The sequence below is a fragment of the Crassostrea angulata genome, chromosome 9 (genome assembly GCF_025612915.1).
Source record: "Crassostrea angulata isolate pt1a10 chromosome 9, ASM2561291v2, whole genome shotgun sequence".
NCBI lineage: Eukaryota > Metazoa > Mollusca > Bivalvia > Ostreida > Ostreidae > Magallana > Magallana angulata.
Window position 1 is genome coordinate 31,455,385 of NC_069119.1, and position 25,355 is coordinate 31,480,739.

The following is a 25,355-nucleotide window of genomic DNA, read 5'->3' on the forward strand; positions in this document are numbered from 1 at the left end:
ATGCAATGACTTTGACAGCGTGTTTAAACCGAATTCACCACTACGAGGAAAGTCAGAAGCCTTTTTTCCTAAAGAAGAGACAGAAAGACAGGTTTCAGCTGAATACACATGCACTCTGTATAACTCGTTGTAATATCAATTACAATCAACTCTGGCAAATGTAAGAATTGATCTTTATTAGAAAAATAGAAGTTTTAGTTGAACCTCATTTGTTGAACGTTTATCGTAACTTTAATTTGAGAATGCTTCAGTATAATTTTACTTAAGTTTATAAAAAAGGAGGCAGAAAAACAGCCTCTAGTTGACTACTGGAGAAATGCGTTTTCAGCACACCAATTCTTTGCACTGGCACACTGCACTTCAATTCCGTGACTTTAAGTCAATCAGACCACGCTCATAATTGTACTACATCCATTAATATGATGCACCGGGGTCAACAATTCATTTATGTTTATGACACGGCACAGACAAGCCCATTTCTGGAGATAATTACACATTTCTCTTTGACCATAAATAATCATACGCTATTTATGACAAATAATCATACGCTATTTATATATCGTTAGTGCTTCTAACAAAAATCCGTAGAATTTATGTTATAATAAACGATCTATATGCAATCTTTATTTGGACACTATTTAAAAGACAGTATTATAATCCTTTGGTATGTCTTTTCAATCATTTGAATAATATCCCTCTAAGTTACACTCTATTCTAAGAACTACATGTATTTATGTTGCAAACACATGTATATCTCTCTGTATCTATACATAATTTTCATTTTGTCATAGAATGACTATGTTGACAACACTCGTGATAGCTTCGTAAGCTTTTTTAAATTAATAAAACTACTTGCCTTCTGAATTCATAATATGCGACCTATTTTTACATTTCATGCCAAAGCAGTGACGTCCTTTCGCTTTTGGGTCAAATATTATTCGTTTGACGATCATGACATGGACACGTCTTCGTTATAAATGCGGTATTTTACTTTCCTGAATAAATTACCTGGAACATTCTTACACTCTCTTTTGGCTCAAGGCTGTCGTTCACATGTAAACATATCACACAAGGATATTTATTCTATATTAGTACAACAAGTGAACTGAGAATTGTGCTTGTACTTTAAAAATGAAAACAGGCATCCTTGAGTCTTTGATGGTCTGGTATTTCTGTTCTGCTGGTAAGTCTTGAAAATAATGTTATGATTCATTTTTCTATTTCAAGATTTCACGTTTTGCAAAACGTGAAATGTAATAGCAAAAAGAATCATGCCATTTTTGTCCATTACATTATATCAAAATACGATGATTCTATGTTGAATTGAAATACAAGTATTTCGTACTGTAATTAAATCGGAGAACAAAAGGTTAATAACCATTCGATAACTATTACAAGTATTAGTATCAGTTCAACATATATATTAAAATTGTTCAATGTTAATAGGAAATAATTGAGAGCTCAGTGTGGCATGTGATCAATAAAGGTATAAGGAATCATTCTTATAGTGTGGTGAAGAGATGGCTTTGGTCGGGGAGTGATCAAATCCAATAATTTGGCTCTATTTTAGATTTAGATATGAATTGTGAACAATTAACTATAATTTGATACAGAAAACAATCCATATATTTTACTTTTAAAAGTTAGTTATTTTCCTATATTTCGATATTGAGCTCTTCTTTTAATTGAGATCAATACAGTATAAAATTGTCCACGACCATGCAGGCCTCTTAATAGTTTGACAGAACATATAATGAATTATTTCTACAAAAACTGGGTAGATGTCGCAAAACTTTGACAAAAAGTATCTTTTACTTTTGATTACATATTAAAGAAATCATCCGTCTAGAATATTTTTTTCTTAAAGTGAAACTCTAGCTTTCTAATTTGTCATCTAATAGTAAACTGGATAGGTACACCTCTGCACTATATTTTTTTCAGCGGTTTTGTAATACAATATGGATGTTTGCAAACACATCAATTACAAGATAACATTTTGTTTTTGATTAATAGATACATTGTACATTAAAATTTTAAAGCTCTCAGAACGTATCAGTAATAACATATCTTGTTTAATTTGTTAAATACAAAAAACATAAAGGAAAGATAGACTTACACTCTGTTATCCAGGACATGTGATAAGTTTATTTTTGCTGCATTTATAGTGTTTTTTAGCTGTTTATATGACGGTACAATTGTTAGTAACGTTAAATACGTTATACAACAACGTATGTATTAAAACTTCGAAAGCAAAAATTTCCTAACATAGCAACGATTTGTAATAAATCAAAGTACATTGTATTAATTCAAAATTGTAAGAACTTGATTAAAGTCGAAAAATATGTACAATTTTAATGTAAGAAAAAAGATGTAACATGATTAATGTAACAACAAATTCATAAAAGGCAAGCTACTTTTCAAAAGGGGAAAAAGACAACCTTTACTATTGAGTAAAGTCACCCGATACGCATTTTATTGATAATTTATATTTCCTGTGATTATTTAAAAAACAAAAACTTTTATAAACGATAACGAGAGCTGATTCATAAACCTCATTTGTTTCTTTTTTCAGTTGGGGGAAAACAAACGTTATTAACGGACTTCAGTTATAAGAGACCTTCACACGCCGTAGGAGGACCAAATACTTTTTCAGCTAAAAAGCTTCTAAAACAGTCGCAGCTAAAAACCAAAGGAGCTGCAAGCGTTCATGACTTAAAAATACCGAAGGTGTTACAATCTGGACAAAAATCAGTTGATAAACCTGACCTAGTGAAGTCGGTAAGAAAACAAGACTTAGACAATCCAAAAACAATAGAAAACTTGGCAAAACCTGATTCTATCAGGTTTAACACACCACAAAGCGGAGAGAATAAAAACATGCAACTTATTAATTCCGAAGTCATAGCGTCACAAATAGATCAAGTTTCTTCGAACAAGGTTCCTCAGAAAGACATTCAACTGAAAACTGGTGCTTCAGACCTCGAATTTTTCACATCTGCAAAAGAGGCACATGATAAACATCTTCGTATAGTTGATCATTCTTCCACACCTATTCCACAACTCGTAACATCTCAAAAAGATATTGATTTAACAATCCCAGACACAGTTATTACTCCAGGGTTGGAACATCTTAGAACAGGACCAACACCAATTTATGAAATTCCATTCTGTTCATGGATAGATCCAAATAAATGCCCAGATGTTAGTACAGTACAGCCGGAATGCCTCGAATATCCAAAGGTCGACTCCCTTTATGGGGAATGTAAATCATGCCCACTTATTATCAGTTGGTGCTTCGAACCCAACGACATGGCTGGGAGCGGAAAACTGCATGATAATTCTCCATTAGATGTTGTGTTAAATGCCGGAAATATGAAAGCGCCAAAATTTGCGTTGGCTATCAATCGACCAGTTATTTTATAAGATAGTATTTTATGCACCATTACATTAACACAGCTGTTGACTTTTTCTTGACAAATCGCACATCTGTATATTCAATAATTGTTCTCATCATCTACTGTTCAAAATAAGTGGTGCAAAATTTCATATTTTATTATTCATTTTTTTTTTGGTAGTTTGGATTATTCTTCCTTCCCTGTAAAGAGCTACTATTTGCACAAAGGATTAGAATCGTTTGAAGCTAATTGTTTAATGTTTGATGATACTTTTAAAAAGGAAATTCCCAAAGTTGCTTTAGAAAGTTAAATACGGAATAGATGGTTAAAAAATCAAATTGTTATTGTTTATTGCATAATAAATTAATATTGAATTTTTATGAAGGCGTTACATCAAACTTCCTATATGCATTTGACTGAGAAACCAATGGTTGTATATTCTGATTGTCATATATTGTCTGGGGTTTTTTTTATTACAGGCATATGTTCTCTCTTATTAACAATTATGAAAAGAGTGTTTAGTTAAAGATGCTTGAAAAATAGTTTATATACATATTTCATAACAGCGTTTTACTGTTGAATTTGATCTGTTAGATAAATTCCTAAACCGCTTGAAGACAACTTATAATACATACATTATGAATCTTCAGATCAATTGATCATATAAATACATCAGCACGTGTGCCCAGGAGTTTTATATTCTGGTTTCTTTCTGTGTCAAATTGTAACTAAACCTCGCCATCTAATAAATATGTTTTGAAATACTCAATAAATTCTTTTTCACCAGGAAAATAATATAGGTACATGTAAGAAATGCAAATCTTCATAAATATCATATTTCAAAATAATCAGTGGACGATCAAAACAGTTACTCTTTTATATATTAACTTTTCAAACTAACTTTTTAACCAATTAATACTGGTATTTCCTATATTTGCTATTGTCCAAAAAAATGAGACTTTTCATACATGTATATTGAATTGCATGACCTTTCCATTTCTGAAAAATGAAGTGGAACACAGTAAAAGGTTGTAACCATTTACATTTCTACCAATTGAAAAACTTGATTTATTTCTCTAACAAATGCGCAAGAAGTCATATTTATCACCCTGTATAATATATATTATTCTAAGATGAAAGAAAAAAATGTGGATCATTATCTGTTCAACTAATGTATTTTTTAAAGTTTTATGATCATACAAGCAATTAAAAATTGGTTCATTAACATTAGAATTAGACTATGATTTAAATCGCCTCGTGCAAATATCTGTATAATTCATATTGACATATTTAATAAATAAAGGGAATTTTCACTCTGCTATTAAGTTTACCTTTTTCCTTTAGAAATGCCTTACACTGATTTTAAACAACGTTAGTTTCTCTAGATTCAAATGTTAAAATGAAAAAAATAGTAAATGAAGCGATGCCATATTTTCAAAAAATGATAACCTTTATCTAATTAAGGTATGAACAAAAAATTCACAGTAAATGAAAAAATCATCAAAATAGTACCGCAGCATAAAATTAAAACAAATACTAAATGAGTATAAGAATTATATTAAGTTATATACATTGGTAGATCATATAAAACAAAAAAATAAAGTGGTGCTATTTAGTTCAAAGTATCACTTTGTTATTGGCTTCCAATGAAACTTGCTAAAATCAGTAGGATTTATTTTTTTTATCATTGGATATTGAAGATTTTATATGCAGTGCGAAATATATTACTCTAGTTTCTAATTGTTTCAAGTAAGAAAGTTTTTTGTTTTAAATTTGATTGAATAAGATAGTAATAAAACTTAACTAAGTTTTAGAAATTCTATAAGGGTAAACCAGAAAATGTTTTTACAAAACAAAAACGGAATCAAGTGAATGCTTCTGTATTTAAAAGTTTCAATATATGATGTTATCATAGTGTATGGATTCTATGCTCATTCATTTTCTCTTAGATGGAATGAGTTATAAAGGTTTGTTCTTTTTCTAATTTGATTTCCCATGTGCTCTCTCAGAATGAAGAAATCTTATTTCATTTTAAACATGTCAATGAAATGCTATTAGATTCAAATGATGCAGACAAAGTATAGAGTTTGCAACTGTCCTAGTCATTTTTGTTTTAACTACAATAATATTTTTCTCTGCGAATAAACTGTAAAGAAAATTCTCAATACAAAAACTCTTCATGGCCTAAAACATCAAAAACGTATTGTTCTTATATATTGTACGCTGGTATGCAAAAGATAAAATTGCTGTGTAGTCTCATTCATGAAAACATACCAACTGCTGGTTTCTTAGACCTGCATCAACATCAAAATTTGTTGACACAAGTAAAAAGCGGTATTTTCTTTAAGTGGGAAAGGTTAGGAGCGGACCTCACCAAATATTTGAGAAGGGGGCGTTAAATCCCTTTTGGAGGGTAACAAAGTAATTGCCTCATTTTTAAAAGTGTGATCTATATGTTTATTTTTTAGAAATTATCAAAGTTACTTATATTTTTTTTTGGCATCGTGTTAAAAAGGGGGAACCAGATTGTTCAAAATTATTTTTTAGAGTTTTAAAGAAACGTCGCTTTTAATATAAGCTCGGTCTCATCCCCTGCCTATTCCTTGTACATGTAGCAACGTGCCAGTGATGATTGTTTGAGGTTTTGAAGAAATATTTCTACAGACAGAAGGTATATTTCTTTTTAGAGGGTTATTCAACCACTCAAGGTTACAATATTTGGCTGTAGAAAACAAATAATTCGATTCCTAAAATCTTTTATCAATGAATATCGATTGTGCAGACCTTTTGTCAATAGAAACATGTATGTGTACGGTACATGCCTCACTACATTTCTTTTCATAAACTTTAAGATCCTCATTTTCCTCAAATCCCCTAAACATCCCCGCACATTTTTACCAAACGTTAAATATCAGGTATGATACGTGTACATGGAAGTCAATATTTTTTTTGTTTACAATTCAGACTTATACCAGATCTTCTTATAAATGTGTTGTACCGATCTGAGCAATTTTCCAAAAGATATTGGATACCATATGTGTAGCTGTAAAACAGATACAAAATTGATTTTGAAATTTTACAGTCGAAAAGTTTGGAGAAATGTGAATGATAACTGTTATTTTCGCTTTTTGATTGTTATGTTGGTGGTATTATTAATTATGCTTCAGAAATCTGGGGCTCTCATAAAGATAACAATGTTGAAAAACTGTACCTTGATTTTTGTAAGCAAACCCTGGGTGTGAACAGGTCTTAATTTAATGCTGATGTGTATGCAGAGTTAGGTAGATTACCTCTTATTACAAAAAGGTTTCCTTCAATTTTAAAATTTTTGGAAAAATGTGTTATGTAGTAATGATTGTATTATCCAAAAGGGTTACGAAGAAATGTACATTAACTGCGAATTACATGGACATAAAAACTGGGCTTCTGATGTAAAGAAAATTTTAAATGAAATTGTGGTCAATGAAGTTTGGAATAAACAAACAATTGATTCATTTACTCTAAAAGTCATAAATCAACGAATCGCAGCCATGGCTAAACAAGATATATTTTGTAAAATAGAAAATTCACATAAATATCATTTTTATAAATATTTAGTGGATGGATTTTATCTTTAATGTTACATAAAGAAGTAAATTCCTGGAAAAATTTTAACGTGTATAAAAAAAAAAATAATTGCCCTCTCATCGTTTAGCTATCGAAACTTGAAGATACAATAATACACACAGAACCCAAAGGAACTGCTTTTCATGTAAATATTATGTTGAAGATGAATCCCATATTATTTTAATGTGTCCAGTATATATTGAATACCGTCAAAAATATATTAAAAAGTATTTTTATGAGAAAACATTGATGTTCAAGCTGTTGCAATTGTTTACTAACGAAAATTTTAAAGATATGTGTAACCTCGGCAAGTACATTTACTATAGTATGAAATTAAGAAACGATATATGTAATTTGTTGTTCTTTTGATTGTTTTCACCTTTTACTTATGTCAATTTTTCATATTTTTGTATGTACAATATAATAGGATCTCATGTAAAATACCCACTTCTGTACTTTACTATGTGTAATTTGTATATTCTGATGAGCTGCAAAGTTTAAAGAAATAGAGAATGAAATAAAAAGTAATTGCATTTCAGAGATAGTTTGTAAACAATTTTTTGTTATGATAATACATTGAAATGCATGTTTTCTGAAAATATTTTTGACAATGAACGATAACTTCCTGTCTGTCATTGTCTATAAATAAATCTTTTGATCTTCGGAATCGATGATCGATCATGGAATCAATATAATTATTAATGATAAGATAATTTCCAGGTAAGCACTTCACAGCAAAGGTTAAACACTTGTTTGTCGTCATTTGTCGGATTTTTAATAATAATAAATGATTTCATTACCAAAATTCTTTTTTATATGGAAAATCGTACATGTACCAATTCATTTACCATATAACTTACCCTAACCATCCCTGGCTAGTTTGTTTTTCTACATTCAGACTTAAGCACTGACGAAAAATGATTAGAAAAATATATTATCTCATGGCGTCAAATTATATTTTGGAAAAATATTGGTTAACAATGATAAAAATGAGATAAAGATGATCTACATAGTTTGGTAACAGCTTATTGCCAGGTGTGGATATTGGATCAACCTATGTGCCAATTTCTATTTTTATCACAAATATGCAACAAATTATTTTATTATTTCTAATGAGGTCCCTTTTTGTTTCAAATTACAAGCAATGTATACTTCAATTCTTTAACTTGAAAATGAAACGTAAAGTTTTACAATTTCTAGCACATATGATTTATTCACATCGCAAGGGCATGATAGGATTATATATATATCACCTTTATTCCCTATATATGCATGGCTTATCACCCTCTCTTTCTTCTTATTTTTAGTTTCTTTCTTAATTCTTTTCCTCTCCTTTTGCACACTTTTTCTGCCAATCGTTTAATATTTATATTAGGCATGGTACATAGAATTTCAAAACATAATTCAAGTAATATTTTCATTAAATCTTTTGATTTAGTTTTTTTCTTCTTAAGTGATAAGCTGTTGAATACATGTAGGTAATAAGGACCTAAAGTGTAGTTATTAGCATCAAAAAACCATTTTTTTGTACGGTAAATATATTATATTTTGGAGAATTATTATTCGTACGTATTGTTTTTCTTATTAAATACACATGCCTGTCAGTGAAAAGCAATCAATTTTTGGCAAACAGTCCAACAGATCTTCTTTCACACGTTCCATTTTTATACCTAGCGAAATTCATGGGAACGCAAAAATATTTATTGCGGGGATTTATAATGGGAAAACCTCACATAATTTGTAAATGCAGAACATTTCGGAACTCCTTGCACAAATTCTCAATGTTATCTTATGGGTACTTTTTATGTCGTTTGAAATGCAAAATTTTTTTTAATTTGTTTATGAATTAAATCTTAAAGACATAGAGGGGGCGTTTAAAATATTTAAAAAGTAGACTTTTTTCGTACATAAGTATTTAGTTAATGAATGAGGCTTGAACGTAAAAGTATTTATTATTATTGAAGTAGTAAGCAAAACAAATGATTGAAAGATAAACTTGGGACAGAGTATAGCAACATGATTGTATGCTCTTTGAAGATTGTTTGTTAAAGTTATTTTTAAATACTCATACATTAAACATGTTTATCAAAAATATTTCTATGATAGTAAACTATCTCTTCCTGTTTTGTCATCGTCTAAAAATAAATCTTTTGATCACCGAAATCAATAATCAATCATGATAATTTCGTTTCAAGGTAAGCACTTTACGCGTGTGTTGTTCGTCATCCTTTCTCTAATTCAATAAAAAAAAAATTATCCCCCCCCCCAAATACAAAAGAAATTCGAAGTTTATTCAACCGAAAACCCTTACCAAAATATATATCCATTGGACGTGTTTCTGCCAGAAAAAAAAATCCCTTTTTAACAAGCCATCGAAAGTACGAAAATGATTACTTTCATTTTAAAGTTACATATGTATTTTAATCATCTGTAATGATTTTTTTCAAACTACATTGATTTAAGATTTATGCACTATTCATTGTGATAAAACAATTGACTGCTGAACAAGTCAAAACTACATGTATAGGGGTAATTGAAAACTATAAATTATCTTCATGTCATATTATAAAACAATCACTGCAATAATGCAGTCAGGCCTTGTTCAAATTCTATTTGACAACAGACATAAATAACTTTAGCATTTCATTTACCTCATATCTGTACTTGAAAAAAAATATTAACGATAATCAGTCAACAATAAAAAGATACATAAATCTCTCTACAGCTTATTTGAATAGCATCACAATTGCCGACACTATAGAATGATTTATAGATTTCCCAACTGGAGTAAATTGATCTTAAATATGTCTCAATAATAGTTCGATTCATCATCGGTATTAGGTCACATCCTTTTCTATCGGTAACACAACAATGAATTGCTTATTAATTATCTCATTAAAATGCTCATTCTAAATACCTTGGGAAGTGACATGCGAATGCATTATCTCTGCATGTATATATAACTACAATGAAACAAGAACATGAAAACCAGATTCATATCACTATGCTGAAGAGATTACTATCAACTGTTGTACTGGTAAGTATTCTTATGGAAATTTTTTAAGTTTAACAAGCATTGAGAATGAACATTAAATTGCTTATTTCGAATGATACAAGAATCGGAAATAAGTTTACTTCAGGTTATATTAGGTTTCATTTTAACAAAAACGGATTTTTAGAAACCGAAAGATGATTTTTAAATATCATGAATAAAAACCAATTCAATGTCGATAAACGTAATTAGTCTTCTTAAAATGATTGTTGATGCTTATGTTGTTTTCATTTCATATAAAGTGATGTATATATTATCCAAGTTGCGTTTTTCTACTAATAAAATGATTTCAAATTTAAATTTTGTTAAATTTAAAAATTTGTTAAATTTATGTATTATCCAAGTTGCGTTTTTCTACTAATAGAATGTATTTGAGCTTTAAATTGAAATTTTACAATTTGTTAGATTCTAAACATGACAAATATTACCTTGATCTCTCAGACTTTTTTGTATAACTTAAATAAAGCAATGCACGCACGAAACTCATTTCTTAATCATTGATATTTTTCAGGTGGCGTTTTGTAAAAACGTCGCTTTTTCTCGAGTTATTGTCCATCCAGTTCAATACCCACCAGGCCATGATGCCTTAAACCGGCCAAAGATTCAAATGATGCACGACCCTGACATCGTTTGGAAAGAGCATGCATATCCTGCCCACATATATCCGAACAACGAACAGTTCGTAAACGATATAAATTCTCCTCATTTGGACTATGACCAGTTACTGTCAACGTTTGAAAATACACTCTCAGATGTACAAAAGAATTTGGATTACGTGAACTACCCTGGGGGAATTTCTGGACACGTGAGAGATAATGTCGCAACTTCGCGCCGTCTTGGTAACGTAGTTACCGGTCCATACAAAAAGATCCATGCTGTGGGAAATAGAGAATCGAAAACAAATTTTGGATCAAAGATTTTAAATAACGGTGTTTATGAATCTTCTGCATGGCATTCATCAAAGGGAGGTTTGACAAACAGTAGGAAAATATCACCAATGAACAGGAAAAACAGCTTGCACTTTAACGGAATTCTGAATGAAAAAAGTGACAGTTATAAATATCCAGATGGACAATCAGTCAAGCAGTCGTTGAATAATTATAAAGAACACGACTCAATTTCGCAATACAATCCAAAAGATTACCTGCAAACAACTGAAGAAGCAAATGCAGAATACATTCTAAAGACGCTACAACAGAAAGGCTACGAAAACATCAATCCAGATTACAAAGGGTCAAAGTATGATTCAAAGACGTCCTCATCACAGTCAAAAGACTACATAAAACATCACCCTGTAACTCGACCTAAAAAATATGATTACCATCCAACTGAATCTCCAAGCAATTACCAAAAAGCCACTACGCACTCTCCAAAGGACTACGTAAAGTATCACACAACAACCAGCGTTCCAAATTACGTCTACAAAGCCACAACACCTTGGCATTATTTTTATCAGAAACATCAACCAACAACGGAAACTCCTGGTCATGTGTACAAGCCTACTACTCCGCAACAGTATAAATATAGGGAGCACCCAACAACTGCAACTTCTGAGTATGTTTACAAAATCACAACACCACAGCCATATGATTACAACAAATATCAACCGACAACAAAACGTCCACAGCAGTATAATAAGAAGAAATACTCTGCAATCGAATCTCTAAAATTTATCCTTAAGCCTACCACAACACAACCATTTGATTACGTTAAATATCAACAAACAACCGAAGTTCCGACTTATGTGCATGACCCGACCACGCCATGGCCGATCGATTATAGAAAGTATCAACCAACAACTAAAGCACCGGAATACAAACATGAACCCCAACAGCAGTATGCATATCATAGCAAGAAATATCCAGCAATTGGAGGTTCGAAATATGACTACAAAACTACAACAGCACAACCATATGGTAATGAAAAATACCAGACAACAACTGAAGCTCCAAGTTATGTTTATGACCCGACTACTATGCCGATGGTTTACAAAGGATATAAGGAAAATCAACATAAAGAATATGACTATAAAACTACAACACCGCAGCCATATGATAACAAGAAATACCAGACAACAACTAAAGCTGCAAGTTATTTTTATGACCCGACTACTATTCCGATGGTTTACAAGGGATACAAGGAAAATCAACCTAAAGGAGCTCTAAAATATGACTATAAAAGTACAACACCGCAGCCATATGATTACAAGAAATACCAGACAACAACCGAAGCACCAGATTATCTTTATGACCGTACTTCACCAAAGTCAATTGATTATAAGAAATATCAATCAAAGCAAGCTCTTAAACATGATTATAAAACACCAACGCCAAAACAATATGGCTACAAACAAACAACAACTGAGGCGCCTAAATATGACTACAAAACTACAACACCTAAACAATATGGCGACATAGCTACAACACCGTGGCATTATTATCAAGAGAAATCGACAACCGCATCCCCAAAATATGACTACAAAACAACAACACCACAGCAATATGGCGACATCGTTACAACACCGATACATTACTATCATGAGAAATCGACAACCGCTTCTCCAAAATATGACTACAAAAGTACAACACAGTCATATGATTATCGGAAATATGAGCCAACAACTCAAAAATATGGTTTTCCCGCTACAACAGAGATAAATAATTACAACAAATATGATCTTACATCAAAAGCGCCAAAATACGACTACAAAACTTCAACACCATTACCAAAGGATTACAAGAAATACCAAACAACAACCGGAGCTCCAAATTATCACTCAAGATCAAAATCATCAACTGAGTCCTATGATTACACTGGATATCACACAACAACGGAAACCTCGGCCTATGACTACAAAACAACAAGCCCGCAGTTTGATTACAAAAAATATCAACCAACAACAAAGCCACCAAAATATGACTATAAACCTACAACATCGGCATATGATTACAAGATTTATAAATCAACTACCGAGATTCCAGAATACAAAACTACAACACCACAACAGTACAGTTATATGAAATATTCAACGACAACTGTGTCACCAAAATATGACCTCAAATCAACAACACCTATGCAGTATAAATTCAAGAAATACCAAACAACAACTAGCGGTCCGGAATATGACACCAAACTTACTACACCGCCACACTATAGTTACAGGAAATATCAATCATCAACTGATGCTCCGAATTATAAGTACAAACCAACAACGCCATTGCAATATGGTTATGAGAACGACCAGCAGACAGCCGGGTCAGCACAATCAAACTATAAACATACAAACTACTTAAAGCGAGGTGAAACATCAATAATCGATTTAAATTCACTCAGAAGAAAAGCAGCAAAAAATGGCAATGATGTAAAACCATATTTGGATAAAACTTTGAGAAGAGGTTTATCTAATATACTTAAAAATCAACCATATGAAGGAAAACGTAGAGTATGGACAAAACCAGGTAAACAATTTGCGGAAAAAGTAAAGTATTGGATGGTAAAACTTATTGAAAAACCTACCATCATTTCTTTTGAAAGATTCATCAATTTACTTAAAACGAAATATTCAAACATCGACGACATTCCTGACATAATATATGAATCTGTCATTCAGTGCGAAGGTCCGGTAAAAATGCTATATATGATCAAGAAGGGAGACGTTTTAAAATATTTCAACCTCTTCTGCCAATCTTCTGAATCTACAAAGAAAATCACAGCCATGGTTGCTTTTATAAGGATATGGGAACAACTAAAAGATATGTCAACTATTGGAAAAGATTGTTGTAATTGTGAAAAGAGAAAAGTTGTAACAATTCAGAAAGAAAGCAGTGATAGTGAAAGTGAATCAGATGCATCATTAGAATCAGTGTCTAGCGATGAAAGTAGTGGGGAAGATTCAAGCAGCACTGAACCAGAACCATTTTTTGATGAAGAAGATTACAAAAGTAGCGATGATTACAGTAAAAGCAGCGGAAGTTCCAGCACGGACAGTAAAAATACAGATGAAAAGTATGAAGACGATTCTTCAAGCAGCTCATATTCCGAACCAGTTTTTAATGAGTTGGCTTACAAGACTACTAAAGATGAAAGTAAAAGCAGCGGAAGTTCTAGCATGGAAAGTCAAATTACAGATGAAAAATACGATGGCGATTCCTCCAGCAACTCGGATCCCGAACCGTCCTATAAGAAAAAGTCATATCAGAGTACCAAAAGTAAAAGTGTAAGTAGCGAAAGTTTAAGCAGGGAGAATCAAAACGATGACTACAAATACTCATCAAAGGAAATCCAAAGTTCATCTAAGGACGATTCCTCAAGCTATTCAGAACCTGAGCCGGTTTATGAAAAGTTAGCAAACAAAGACATTTCAAGTGAAAGTGGAAGTTCTTCTGCGGACCTTTCATCAAGCAGCATAGAACCCGAACCTGAAGCGCTTTACGATGATTTAAATAGTAAAAGTTTAGGTAGCGAAAGTTCCAGTGCAGAAAGTCAACATTTAGATGATAAAGGAAAATCAAGTGAAAGCAAAAGTTCATCAGCAGACAGTGATTCAAGCAGCTCGGAATCTGGACCGCTTTTAAGGGATGCTAATAAAGACAATTTAAGATATTAATATAAACAATTGGCATAAATCAAAAGAATGCCAAGCTACATGACTTGTGAAATGAATACATGGCATACGGCAGCTCAGTTGAAATTTTCTACACAACATGTGATTAAACGATCTGTTGATCTGAAAGTTCATAAGGAAAGAGAGTGATCTAACTATTCAAGTCTCATCATAACATGAAAAATGAAGTCTTTCACCTCTTGCTTGGATCGTTGGAAGATGGAGTCTAAAGAACGTCGTCAGCAAAGACATAGCAGCATATAAAACGAAAAACCATTGACATTGTTTTATATGCCCTAAATCCGTAGATAGAGAATATACGTACACTGTTTATTTGTTGTTGTAATTTTTTAAAAGTCAAACTTGTCCATATCTGTCTTACATTGTTCTGTGTTTTGACGAATTTGTTTATACATGCTTTAAGTGCATTTTTAGAAATAAAACAAAAATATCTTATTATAATTTCATGTTGAATACTTAAATCTGATTGGTTAAGACGCAGTTAATATTCCGTTTTATTATCCTCAGCGTTAGCAACACACTTGGCAACAGGTACCACAACGAATTGTTAAACGTGCGTAAATCATGCGCGTACGGTTCGCCCTTGAATTCAAGTAAAAGTAGTAAATTCACATAAAAGTATTAAACATTTTCCTTAAACTAAGACATACAGTATAATAAAATAAATAGTGCCTGTCGGGGAGGGTAACAGTTGACACGAATACATTGACAACCCTCGAAAATCATTGCGCGTCGGTTGACAGTGGTTTTCTCGCGCTGTAAATTTTAAATGTTACCCTTCCAAATAGGCACTTTTATATAATGTTAATGTCTTTAATTCTTTATAAACTAATATTGCAGTCAATTGTTTAAGTGTATTTTTCAAACTGAATTAATGAATAGCAATTAAGTGTTATTAAATATTCAGGTACATTTTTTAAATAAGTATCTATACCTTTATGCACTCTAAGGTTCAATATATTAACACTGAGGCTAAACTTTAAAGATGATCAACAAGTATTTCACGCATGCAGTTTATTCATCTTTTTTTTATGTCAGATCAAGAAGCTTATTCAAGTTTTGTAACTTTTAGTTTCAATGGTTACATCTATAATTGGTAACCGTTGAGAACATAAACATTTTAATAACAAAAAGTATTAAATCAAAGTTGCAGTACAACAATTATTACTTTTAACGGTATATTGTAAAAACCAATTGCGGCAAAAACTGTCAACGTGGTTAAAAGATTTAGTAAGAATATTATCGTACAATGTCACATAACGATAACACTCGCACTAGATTGATCAGAAATTATGGTGCTAATTGTGTTTAAATGGTGCTTAGAGTTTTGTTAACAATCGGTGTACAATATATCCGCCTTATTTGCTTCATCTTTCATCATCCAAAATTCCGTTTTACGCATTTTTATTTTATTCTGAGTTATGCCGCTTTGAATGTTTCGTCAGTTTGGATTATTCCAAGTGTAGCTTTAAAAATTACATGCAACTCCGTAACACGTAGTCTGTACCTATCCGATAAGTCAACAATTGTTTAAATTTTTTCGGAAAAAGTGGGATGTATTTTTAACCTACGAGAGTTGTCCGAAAAGTTCGTTGACAAGCCTTTTAAATAACAGTAGCGGTATATATTCATTTTAAGCATATTAAGAACCCTTTACTTAATGGAAATTTAAATGTACCATTTTATACTATTTTAAAAGTTAAATTACAAATAGGATTCCTTTTTAGAATTCGGACGGTGAAGAGAGGCAAGGCGAAATTTTAATAAGATATGTTAATTATCATTTTAAACATTCCCTTTGTGTTCAGTAAAATTCCACGAATATTGAGATGTTTTTTTCATTATGGCAATGACTTTTTACGTCATATGTGCAAATTTGAACGTTTGCAGTAAATGCAGGGAAAGCGACGTTCAAATCTACCCTCATTGCAAAAAATACGTTTTCGGAAAAGGCAAAGTTTAACGTATGAAATAGAACAGTTTGTGCGAATATTTGATGACTGGGTAAGGTTACACAAGAAAAGTGTCGAGTTTTGATCTGATGTTCTGGGTATAATTCAGTAACATTTTGCGTTTGATTAAATTAGGAGATCCTTATGTATGCTTTAATTATGATTAAAAGTCGCATATTACTCTAATAACACATGCATTTAACGAAAATTGTTGTTTTATACATTTTATTAATTTTTGTCAGTTGTATTAAGGTTTTCACAAATTTTACGAACAACCCTCGTACATGTTTGTTATATATATAAGCCGAAACAGTTCTGTATGAAAAAAATATCAGAGAGTTGCAATGCTCGTTAGGATAGTTTGATTTTGAAGGACATAAGTACCGTGACCACTAGTAACGGCCAGATATTATAAGGATCACTTTTATCGGATGTTCACAGGTAAAGTTTTAGACTGACGGAACAAAGGAATAACATTGTTTTAATAAATAGATAAATAAATAAATAAAGCAATATACAAGTGTACTCTTTCTTACAATATAAAGGTACATTGTTAAAAATATTGAATTATACACAGTTATCTCCAAGTCCACACACTCTGTCACCTTAAGCTTAGTTTATATTTCATTTGCAATTCTTATATATAACCTGAAACATCATACAAATTAGAACAAATAAATGAATAGAGTAAACAACAGAAACAACAATCACCATCACATTTAATCAACCTACACAATGTAACTCCATTTCTCACACACTCCTAGATATGCTAAGGAATACACTGAATTAACCATTTTGTATCAAACGCATCTAGATCAAATTATAAAAATAAAAATGATTTATAAATTCAAATGATATTCATTTGTATTGCAATTTAAATAACCGATAGAATAAAAGTGAGGATCAAATATATGATTTTTTCATATAAGTAGATGCCTTCAAATTTCAGTCTTTTTTTATTTCAAATATTTTTATCCAAAAATCATACTGGCGTGCGACCAGTTCTCGCCTGTACATTGTGACCTTATTTTTCGTATATAATCTTATGTGTTGATAAAATGACGTTACATTGTACTGGCAAGAAATTGGTCGCACGCCAGTATGATAATAAATGTAATGTTCGTTTATCACACATTCAATAAATTTGTAGTATATTTTATTTTGTCATCCCGGCAATATTTCTTGTTTTAGTGTATCAGACAAACATCAAAGCATACATAATTATAAGCGATGGGAAGCTATTGTCAGTGGATAAAAATGGCTTATTTTTAGGAACATATTGATTCTGTAAAATTCTTAATTAGTTTTTGATAGACCTCGGTTGCTTGGTTTTAAGGTTTCTCTTTTAATGAATAAATTGTTAAAATTGTTAAAATTCGAGTAACTGTTTCACTTAGTTATCGATAATTTTAAGAGTACTTAGTATCTCAATTTACCAATTGTAAAAACTACAAGTTAGGAACCTCAGAAAATTGTTATAACATACAACGACTTTGTCAATTTCTACCGATCATACATGTATCATGCACAAATATAGTGAACTAACGCCTATGCAGACTGAGTAAAATGCTTTTGAATTGCCTTATTTAACAATGAAATACATGTGAAATTTTTCATCTTGACGTTTGTATCAATGATTGACTACAACAAAAGACAGAAGAGGGGCATATGTCAGTTATTGCTCTCTATGTGTGCAAACAAAAATGTGAAATGTCGTTGCTTTTACACATAAGTAGTTGACAGAATAAACAGGCAGCACACGTACCATTGCAGTGAAATGACAATTTTTTTAAGTTCAGTGTTGTCAGTTATTAGCATTTTATTGAAAAAGACGTTTACTTGTGCATGCATGCTTAAATGTCGTCACATTCATTCATGATTTCAATTATCGATGATATTTCTGAACGTTATGAAGTTAGAAGACAACATAAAAAAGTTTTTAACATGAAATAAAAAGATATCTTTAATAAATCTTATTTCGAGATAATTAAGCATTACATCTACCAAGGTTGCTTATGAATTGCAATCGCTGGTTTAATATCAAGCATCATAAATTGGTAAAGCAGGGAAACATAAAAACGCTGCTAAATAATCGAATATTGTAAAATGACTATACTCCATCTTTGAATTATATAACTTCGATTGAGAAACACTTAATCGCCTTTACAGCTTTTTACAAGTTAGAATGATCCTCTAGTCATCCACATCGGGCTCTGCCGTGGCTTGAACTCACGACCTCTTGGACCCACTCTGGTAGCAGTGAGCGTCCAAACCTCTAATCACTTGGTCATCTAGGCAAGACAAAAATCGTTGCTCAAGACGGCGAGCAGAATCTCGCGCGCTGGTCCCACACTATACTGTTGTTTGCGATACAGATGGAATACAGTTTAACGACAAATTGAGAGAATTGGAACGATACACATTGCATAGATATATACACCATAACAAGGTCCGCCTTCATATCAGTCAAATTCCTAATATCAGTATATGCATCCTAAAGTTTGAGTAAAAATAATTTCTCTACAACAGAAAGATGTTACTCACTAGAAGGGTGAATGAACATGAAAAACATAGCCAATAATCATTTACCCTTGAGCATACATGAAACTGTCCAATAAGTAAACAATGAACAGTTTTGTTCAGAACAGATTTTATTGATAAAAAAAACCTTTAAATCATTATCAGCATTGTAAATGGGTATATTCTTAAACCAAAGGGTGTTACTTTTTAGGTCAGACATAAGGCTAAACTGTCGGGATTAGAGCGAAACAACTGCTCTCGACCCTACATCCCTAACAATTCATTCTCTCACAAAATGGACAGTTGTTTGCTCATAACCTTTACAGAGATAAATGTAACAAGTATTTATTTCAATAATCAAGTGTTACGAACACTTTGGTGTCCTTAATGTTATCGTTTAATTTTCAAAAAATACTAAAATTTATAACAAAAATTTAACGAAACTTTCATATGTGTTGATACTCATAGATTGATTCATTATTTTATATATATAAATAAATAGAGAGAGAGAGAGAGAGAGAGAGACTGTCATTTTATAAATTTAAAAAACAGTAATCAAATAATTTTGTTGGTCTGTAGATGTATTTGATTTGCAACAATTAGGTACTATTTTGAAAATGCTTATCAGCGTTATCATGTACACATAGATGTTGAGTTCACGAGAGTAAGACAAACATTTAATGACAAATCCTTAGCATTGAACTTTAGACTTAGAACCAAACCGATAAAACAACTTTGGAAATCAGAACTTGCGATAAAATGTACATTGTGTTTGGAATGATAAGAGATGAAGTTTTAAAATGAGACTGATAACGTCATTTTTTATATCCATCAGGCCTTAAACAGCGTGTTATCATAAGTAAATAAATTCTTTGTTACAACGTTTTACTAACACGGTCTTTTTTATCAATGAGATAATGGTTTCTTCAAAACAAATAATTCTGACTAGATTATCTTAATAAATATTGACGATTCTTTGCCTTGGTCTGCATTATCGTTTTATGTGGAGTGTGTTCCTGAAATAAAGGCCTGCTTGAGATCAAGTATGCAAACAACACGTGTACTTTGGTGTTTGAGGTAAACTAGAAATAAGACATATCCTTAAAGAACTACTACAACAATTCAATCATCATCAAATGTGAAATTCCACAGGATGAAGCTATGCCATTCAGTCAATTAAAGGTGGCTAAAAGGTTGCTAGAATCTGACTGAATGGTATAGCTCTGTCATTCAGTCACCTTTCCACATCAGTCTGTCATTCAGGCAACTGAAAGATTACTAAAATCTGACTAAATGGTCTAGCTAAGCCATTCAGTCACCGTTCCAGACCATTTAGTTGACTGAATGGCTGAGGATCATCCTGTATATACATTTCAAACCTCAACCTATGTTATACCATAGTTTTACTTATGTTATACGAAATTTGTTTTTACTTTTCACGCTACAATTTATGCTTTAAAGACTACAAAATATAAATATATATCATAAAATATAGAGGAATATAACAAAGCGTAACCTCTTCAAAATAATGGCAGTTGTTTTTGTAAGCAAATTTAAAATAAATTTTCATAATGTCATTAAATAATATTACGTTTATGAAATAAGGCGCATTTTCTAAGCAATAACATTGATAAAACAAAAAAATTATAATCATTGAAAATGGGGGAAATTACAACTATAAGATGTTTTATATATGATTTAAAATTAAAATAACGACATATTTCGAAACGAAAAAAAAATACGTCATCTATTCATTTTACATTATCTATTAATATGTTTTGTTTTATGTTTCTGCACCGAGCTTCTCGTTACATAAATCTAAAATCATATTAGTTTTTGGTTCATTAATCAAATTTCTTCTTAATATTTCACTAGACCAATCAGAAATATTCTCACAAAAGTCAATCACTTATCTATCAACCACTTAAGATTGTCAGGAGAACAGACAAACTACGCCGCCTGGTATCAAAATTATCTCTGTACTCAATCTTAAACTTAATTGATTGGTTAGCAAGTATGCTTTACCTGTTAAAAGTCGTTACCCTCTACAAAGGATTTCTAAACGGCCGTATTTTTGAAATTAAGAAAATTAAACAAGCAAAACAATGTGGAGTGTAAAGTTACAAGCCCTTGTGCTTGTAGTTATGTTCTTCGGCGAAGGAAAAGGTCTACTTTTCCATAACGATGGTTACCCAACAACACCTACTCCCGTTGGTCCGTTGGGATTGGAAGCAACAGTTTCGTTGCTTGTACAAGAAATCAACAGAATGAATGCGGATATGAAGACCCAAGAAACTAAGTTGAAGGATCAGGAAAACGAGATCACAGATTTGAAGATGATGCTAGGTGTTAGTAATACGACAACAACCTCGACTATGCAACTATTACTCAACGAACTGAACAATCTGAACTTGACAGTAAGCTCATTGAGAACCGATCTTAATCTAATTAACCATTCTTCTGGAACTCAGATGATTCTTGAAAAAGTGAACAACATAGCTAAATCCGTACGATATTTGACTTTATCACTACAAGACCAACAAACTGAAATTGAAGCGACCAACAGCTCCCTTCACCGGGAAGTTAATAAATTAAATTCAAAGGTTGGATTTCTCTCCATTGGTGTTTCTTCCTTAAATTCAACAGAGAAATCGGACATTGCTTATCTCCAATCCCAAGTCACGGCAGTTAAGTCATCGATAACTAGTCTCCAAACGAAAATGTCCTCTCTGCAGTCTACATCAAGTTCCTTACAAAGCAAATCATCCCAACTTTCATCGAATGTAGATTCACTGAAGGGCACACTGTTTAACTACTTTCGACACTTTGTATTCGAAGGTTATCATAGAGGACATTTAACATCAGCAATAAGATATGAAGGTTAGTTGTTAAAAAGTATCTTGCACAATAAATACGGCAAGCACGATAATTGTTTTTCATCTATAGCTTGATATTCATTATACATCTGTATATTTTGTTTTCAATGTAAATTGACGTCAAAAACACACTGCAATCTTTATCAAGACATTTATTGTGTAATGTTTTCCATGTTTCCTGCATTTGCCTATGATGAATATTCATCTACACTAATCATTAGTAGCATTAAATTTCTCGTGCAGAATATATATATATATATATATATATATATATATATATATATATATATATATATATATATATATATATACATTTACTTTCTTTCCCTCTATTAAATTGCATTGATTTATTTGAGTGATATTTAAGCATAACACAGAAGACCCAATCACCAAATCTGGTGCGTATGAATACAGTCTTCCTTTAGTATTTCTCGAAGAACATGAGTCTACATGACTCACTCTCCTCGCGACTTCAAGCCAGATCACGACCTGATATTATACTTACGCTGATAAATACTTCTTGATGTAAATATATTTTAACAGTAAAATGAATTCAATTGATTTATTTATTAGAATACCAAAAGTAAATTCATCAAATTACAGAATGAATAAAAAAATTCTCTCATAAGTTATCAAATCTCTGTGCACTATTTTTGTCAGCATGATTCGGCTGTTCCAATGGCTCTTCCGTTTATTGCACATTACTCGTTGAGTAAGACAGAGATTAAAAAAAATAAATCATGTTTTCGGAAAGAGAATTAATGTCAAAAAACGTAAATATAAGCATTGAATCATTATTTTTTGAAAGATGTGGTCTCATAACTGCAACGGTGTGTGCAAACAAATTTTCATAACGCGCTAGCGCGCGTTATTCAATTTGTATGCACACACCGTTGCAGTTATGAGACCACATCTTTCAAAAAACAATGATTCAATGCTTAAATATATATATATATATATATATATATATATATATATATATATATATATATATATATATATATATATATATATATATATATATATATAGGAACTAGACTTTCTGGAGGCAATTCGACTTCTGGGCGTGTCGAGATACGTGTGAATAATGTTTGGGGTACTGTATGTGATGACATGTTTGATAGAAACAACAATGCTGCAAAAGTTGTTTGTCGTTTATTAGGACATCCATGGTATGTTTACGAATGTTGCTATTTGTAAAGTCAAATAAAAAAATGCTTTAGCAATTATAATATATATTTGAGTAATTTTATTATGAGATTGTTTAGCTGAAGAGTAATGAAAGGGTTATCAAATGTTTATACTTATTATAGGCAAAACGCAGAACACACAAGAAGCTTTCCTGACGGTGAAAAAACCCAGATGATTTTGTTAGATTCTGTAGTCTGCAATGGAAATGAAGCAAACATCTATAGCTGTTCTCACGAGGACATTGGAGTCCACGACTGCAGTCATGGTGAGGACGTCGGAGTTATCTGTAGTAAGTAGAAGACTGAAACAAATAATACAAGATAACTTTTTGGTTTTGCAATTTTAAAAAGTCCTTAAAATACCAATTATTTTATTTTGAATCAACTATTATTTTGATAGGTTACTAATTTAATTAAAAGGGGTCCATAAATTAAATGGTTAATGTAATTGTCGTTTGTAAACTTCTCTTTTAAAGAATATGTTGGAAAAGTTTTAACGTGCTCTGAAGAAAGAAATTCTGCCCTTTGCAAATACTATAATTATGTTCAATTTTATTCTTTTTTTTATTTTCTAATCAAAACATGTATTTTGCCATAATAAGACATTTTAACAAAACTAATTTTACTTTATAAACATTTATTAGATTATATTTATAAATTTGCTTATACAAACACCAGATTTTAATTCATCAAATATTTTAGTCTTCTTTTACTTTTCAGTAATACGTATTTATTGATACCAGACTTTTCTTTATTAAGATAAAAGATATTTTTCCTTTTTTAGAATAAGAATGTTCTCCTAAGGCACTATTTGAAGAAGAAACACAATATGCTATGAAATTGCAAATGAAGTGAAGAAATGAAATAAAACCTGTAATACGTGATAATCTTACAGATGGCATTGTTTATTAAAAACTTTTTCTGAAGTATTAAAGTTACGACTGATTGTCAAATTAATAAAATATATACCAATTTACGGTTTATTATAAAAAAAAAAATAATGTTTGGTTGAACACAACTATATTAGGTAATCATAACTCTGATGCAATGTGTACTCGTATGCACAAGTGCGTACATGAATATACGAAGTAATTCTAACAACAGTCGATATCCCATGGAACTAAACCGTTCAACGAAGATACATATTGACCATTCAGTAGAGGTACCTGATTGCCAAATTATATTTATTTTAAAAAAAATTTGTTGAACTCGTGACTGTAATCGCTCGGTAAATTTGGAACTTGTGGCAAAAAACAGTCCGTCTATATGATTGCTGTTTATTGGAATTCTTGTTCAACGTTTTCATATAAGAGTGAACATATTCACAATATCTTATATCGCCGGGGTAGAGTGGGGCCCAAATAGGGGTCGAAGTTTACTTCTCTAACACCGATCAGTCTGAGAAGCTGTATCTTGTGTTGAAGCATCCCCGGGTAGAATAGGTTTAAGTTTGTTCAAGTTATGATTCCCAGGGGGTAAAATGGGACCACAGAGAGGGTCGAATTTTTACTTAGGAATATGCAGAGACAAATCTTTTAAAATAAATTTTCTCAGAAAATGATCGGCCAGAAAAGCTATTACTTGTGTGGAATCATTCTCAGGTATTAAAATAAATTAAAGTTTGTTCAAATAATGATTCGAACGGGCAGGTTGGGACAGCAATCGGGGTCGAATTCTAACTTAGAATTCTAACTTAGAATATGAACTTCAAGGAAAACATCTTTGATAATTATCTTCTAACACAAAATTTGCCTCGAAACTCTGTAATTTTCGTCAATTTGTTTTTTATACAGGATCTACATGGTTCATACTATATTGTCCAGATATTTTGTATAAGCACTTCATTAATCTGTTTTTTCTGATGAGTATCGTTGCTCAGTGGAGCAATGTGGTCCACGGACGTCTTGTTTGTTAATTTACCGAGGGCACAATGTCCTTTGAAGTCCCATGTATGACAATTCTTGTTCAAATGAGCGATGTGGCCCATGGGCCTCTTGTTAATTGTGTTTTTTGTTCCTTTTCCAAGTTTTTGTTTGTTTGTTTGTTTGTTTGTTTTGTTTTGTTTTTTTTTTGGGGGGGGGGGGGGGTTTGGGTTTTTTTTTTGGTTTTTTTATTACATTATTAAGCACATTAATATAAT

General features: G+C 31.5%; 2 protein-coding genes across 3 annotated transcripts; both read left to right on the top strand.

The window, feature by feature from the left end:
* The first annotated feature begins 1,050 nt into the window (after nucleotides 1-1,050).
* Nucleotides 1,051-4,707, top strand: LOC128163798 (uncharacterized). The gene is made up of 2 exons (XM_052827464.1): nucleotides 1,051-1,183; nucleotides 2,573-4,707. Exons 1-2 carry the CDS (start codon nucleotides 1,132-1,134, stop codon nucleotides 3,421-3,423), a joined length of 903 nt encoding a protein of 300 aa, XP_052683424.1. The 5' UTR covers nucleotides 1,051-1,131; the 3' UTR covers nucleotides 3,424-4,707.
* A 5,262-nt stretch (nucleotides 4,708-9,969) lies between these two features.
* LOC128162479 (adhesive plaque matrix protein-like) lies at nucleotides 9,970-24,176 on the top strand. Of its 2 annotated transcripts, XM_052825708.1 has the most exons (4): nucleotides 9,970-10,038; nucleotides 10,565-13,308; nucleotides 23,339-23,505; nucleotides 24,000-24,176. In XM_052825708.1, the coding sequence occupies exons 1-4, from the start codon at nucleotides 9,970-9,972 to the stop codon at nucleotides 24,002-24,004; spliced, it is 2,985 nt and encodes a 994-aa protein (XP_052681668.1). In that variant the 3' UTR covers nucleotides 24,005-24,176. The 2 variants fall into 2 exon arrangements, with proteins under 2 accessions (XP_052681668.1, XP_052681667.1); XM_052825707.1 differs by lacking the exons at nucleotides 23,339-23,505; nucleotides 24,000-24,176 and having other exon boundaries at nucleotides 10,565-14,679.
* The last annotated feature ends 1,179 nt before the right edge of the window (nucleotides 24,177-25,355 follow it).

Coding starts and splice junctions, on each gene's coding strand:
- LOC128163798 (XM_052827464.1), top strand. CDS start 1,132: ATGAAAACAGGCATCCTTGAGTCTTTGATGGTCTGGTATTTCTGTTCT. Junction 1,184..2,572: donor CTGGTATTTCTGTTCTGCTG/GTAAGTCTTGAA, acceptor TTCTTTTTTCAG/TTGGGGGAAAACAAACGTTA.
- LOC128162479 (XM_052825707.1), top strand. CDS start 9,970: ATGAAACAAGAACATGAAAACCAGATTCATATCACTATGCTGAAGAGA. Junction 10,039..10,564: donor TACTATCAACTGTTGTACTG/GTAAGTATTCTT, acceptor GATATTTTTCAG/GTGGCGTTTTGTAAAAACGT.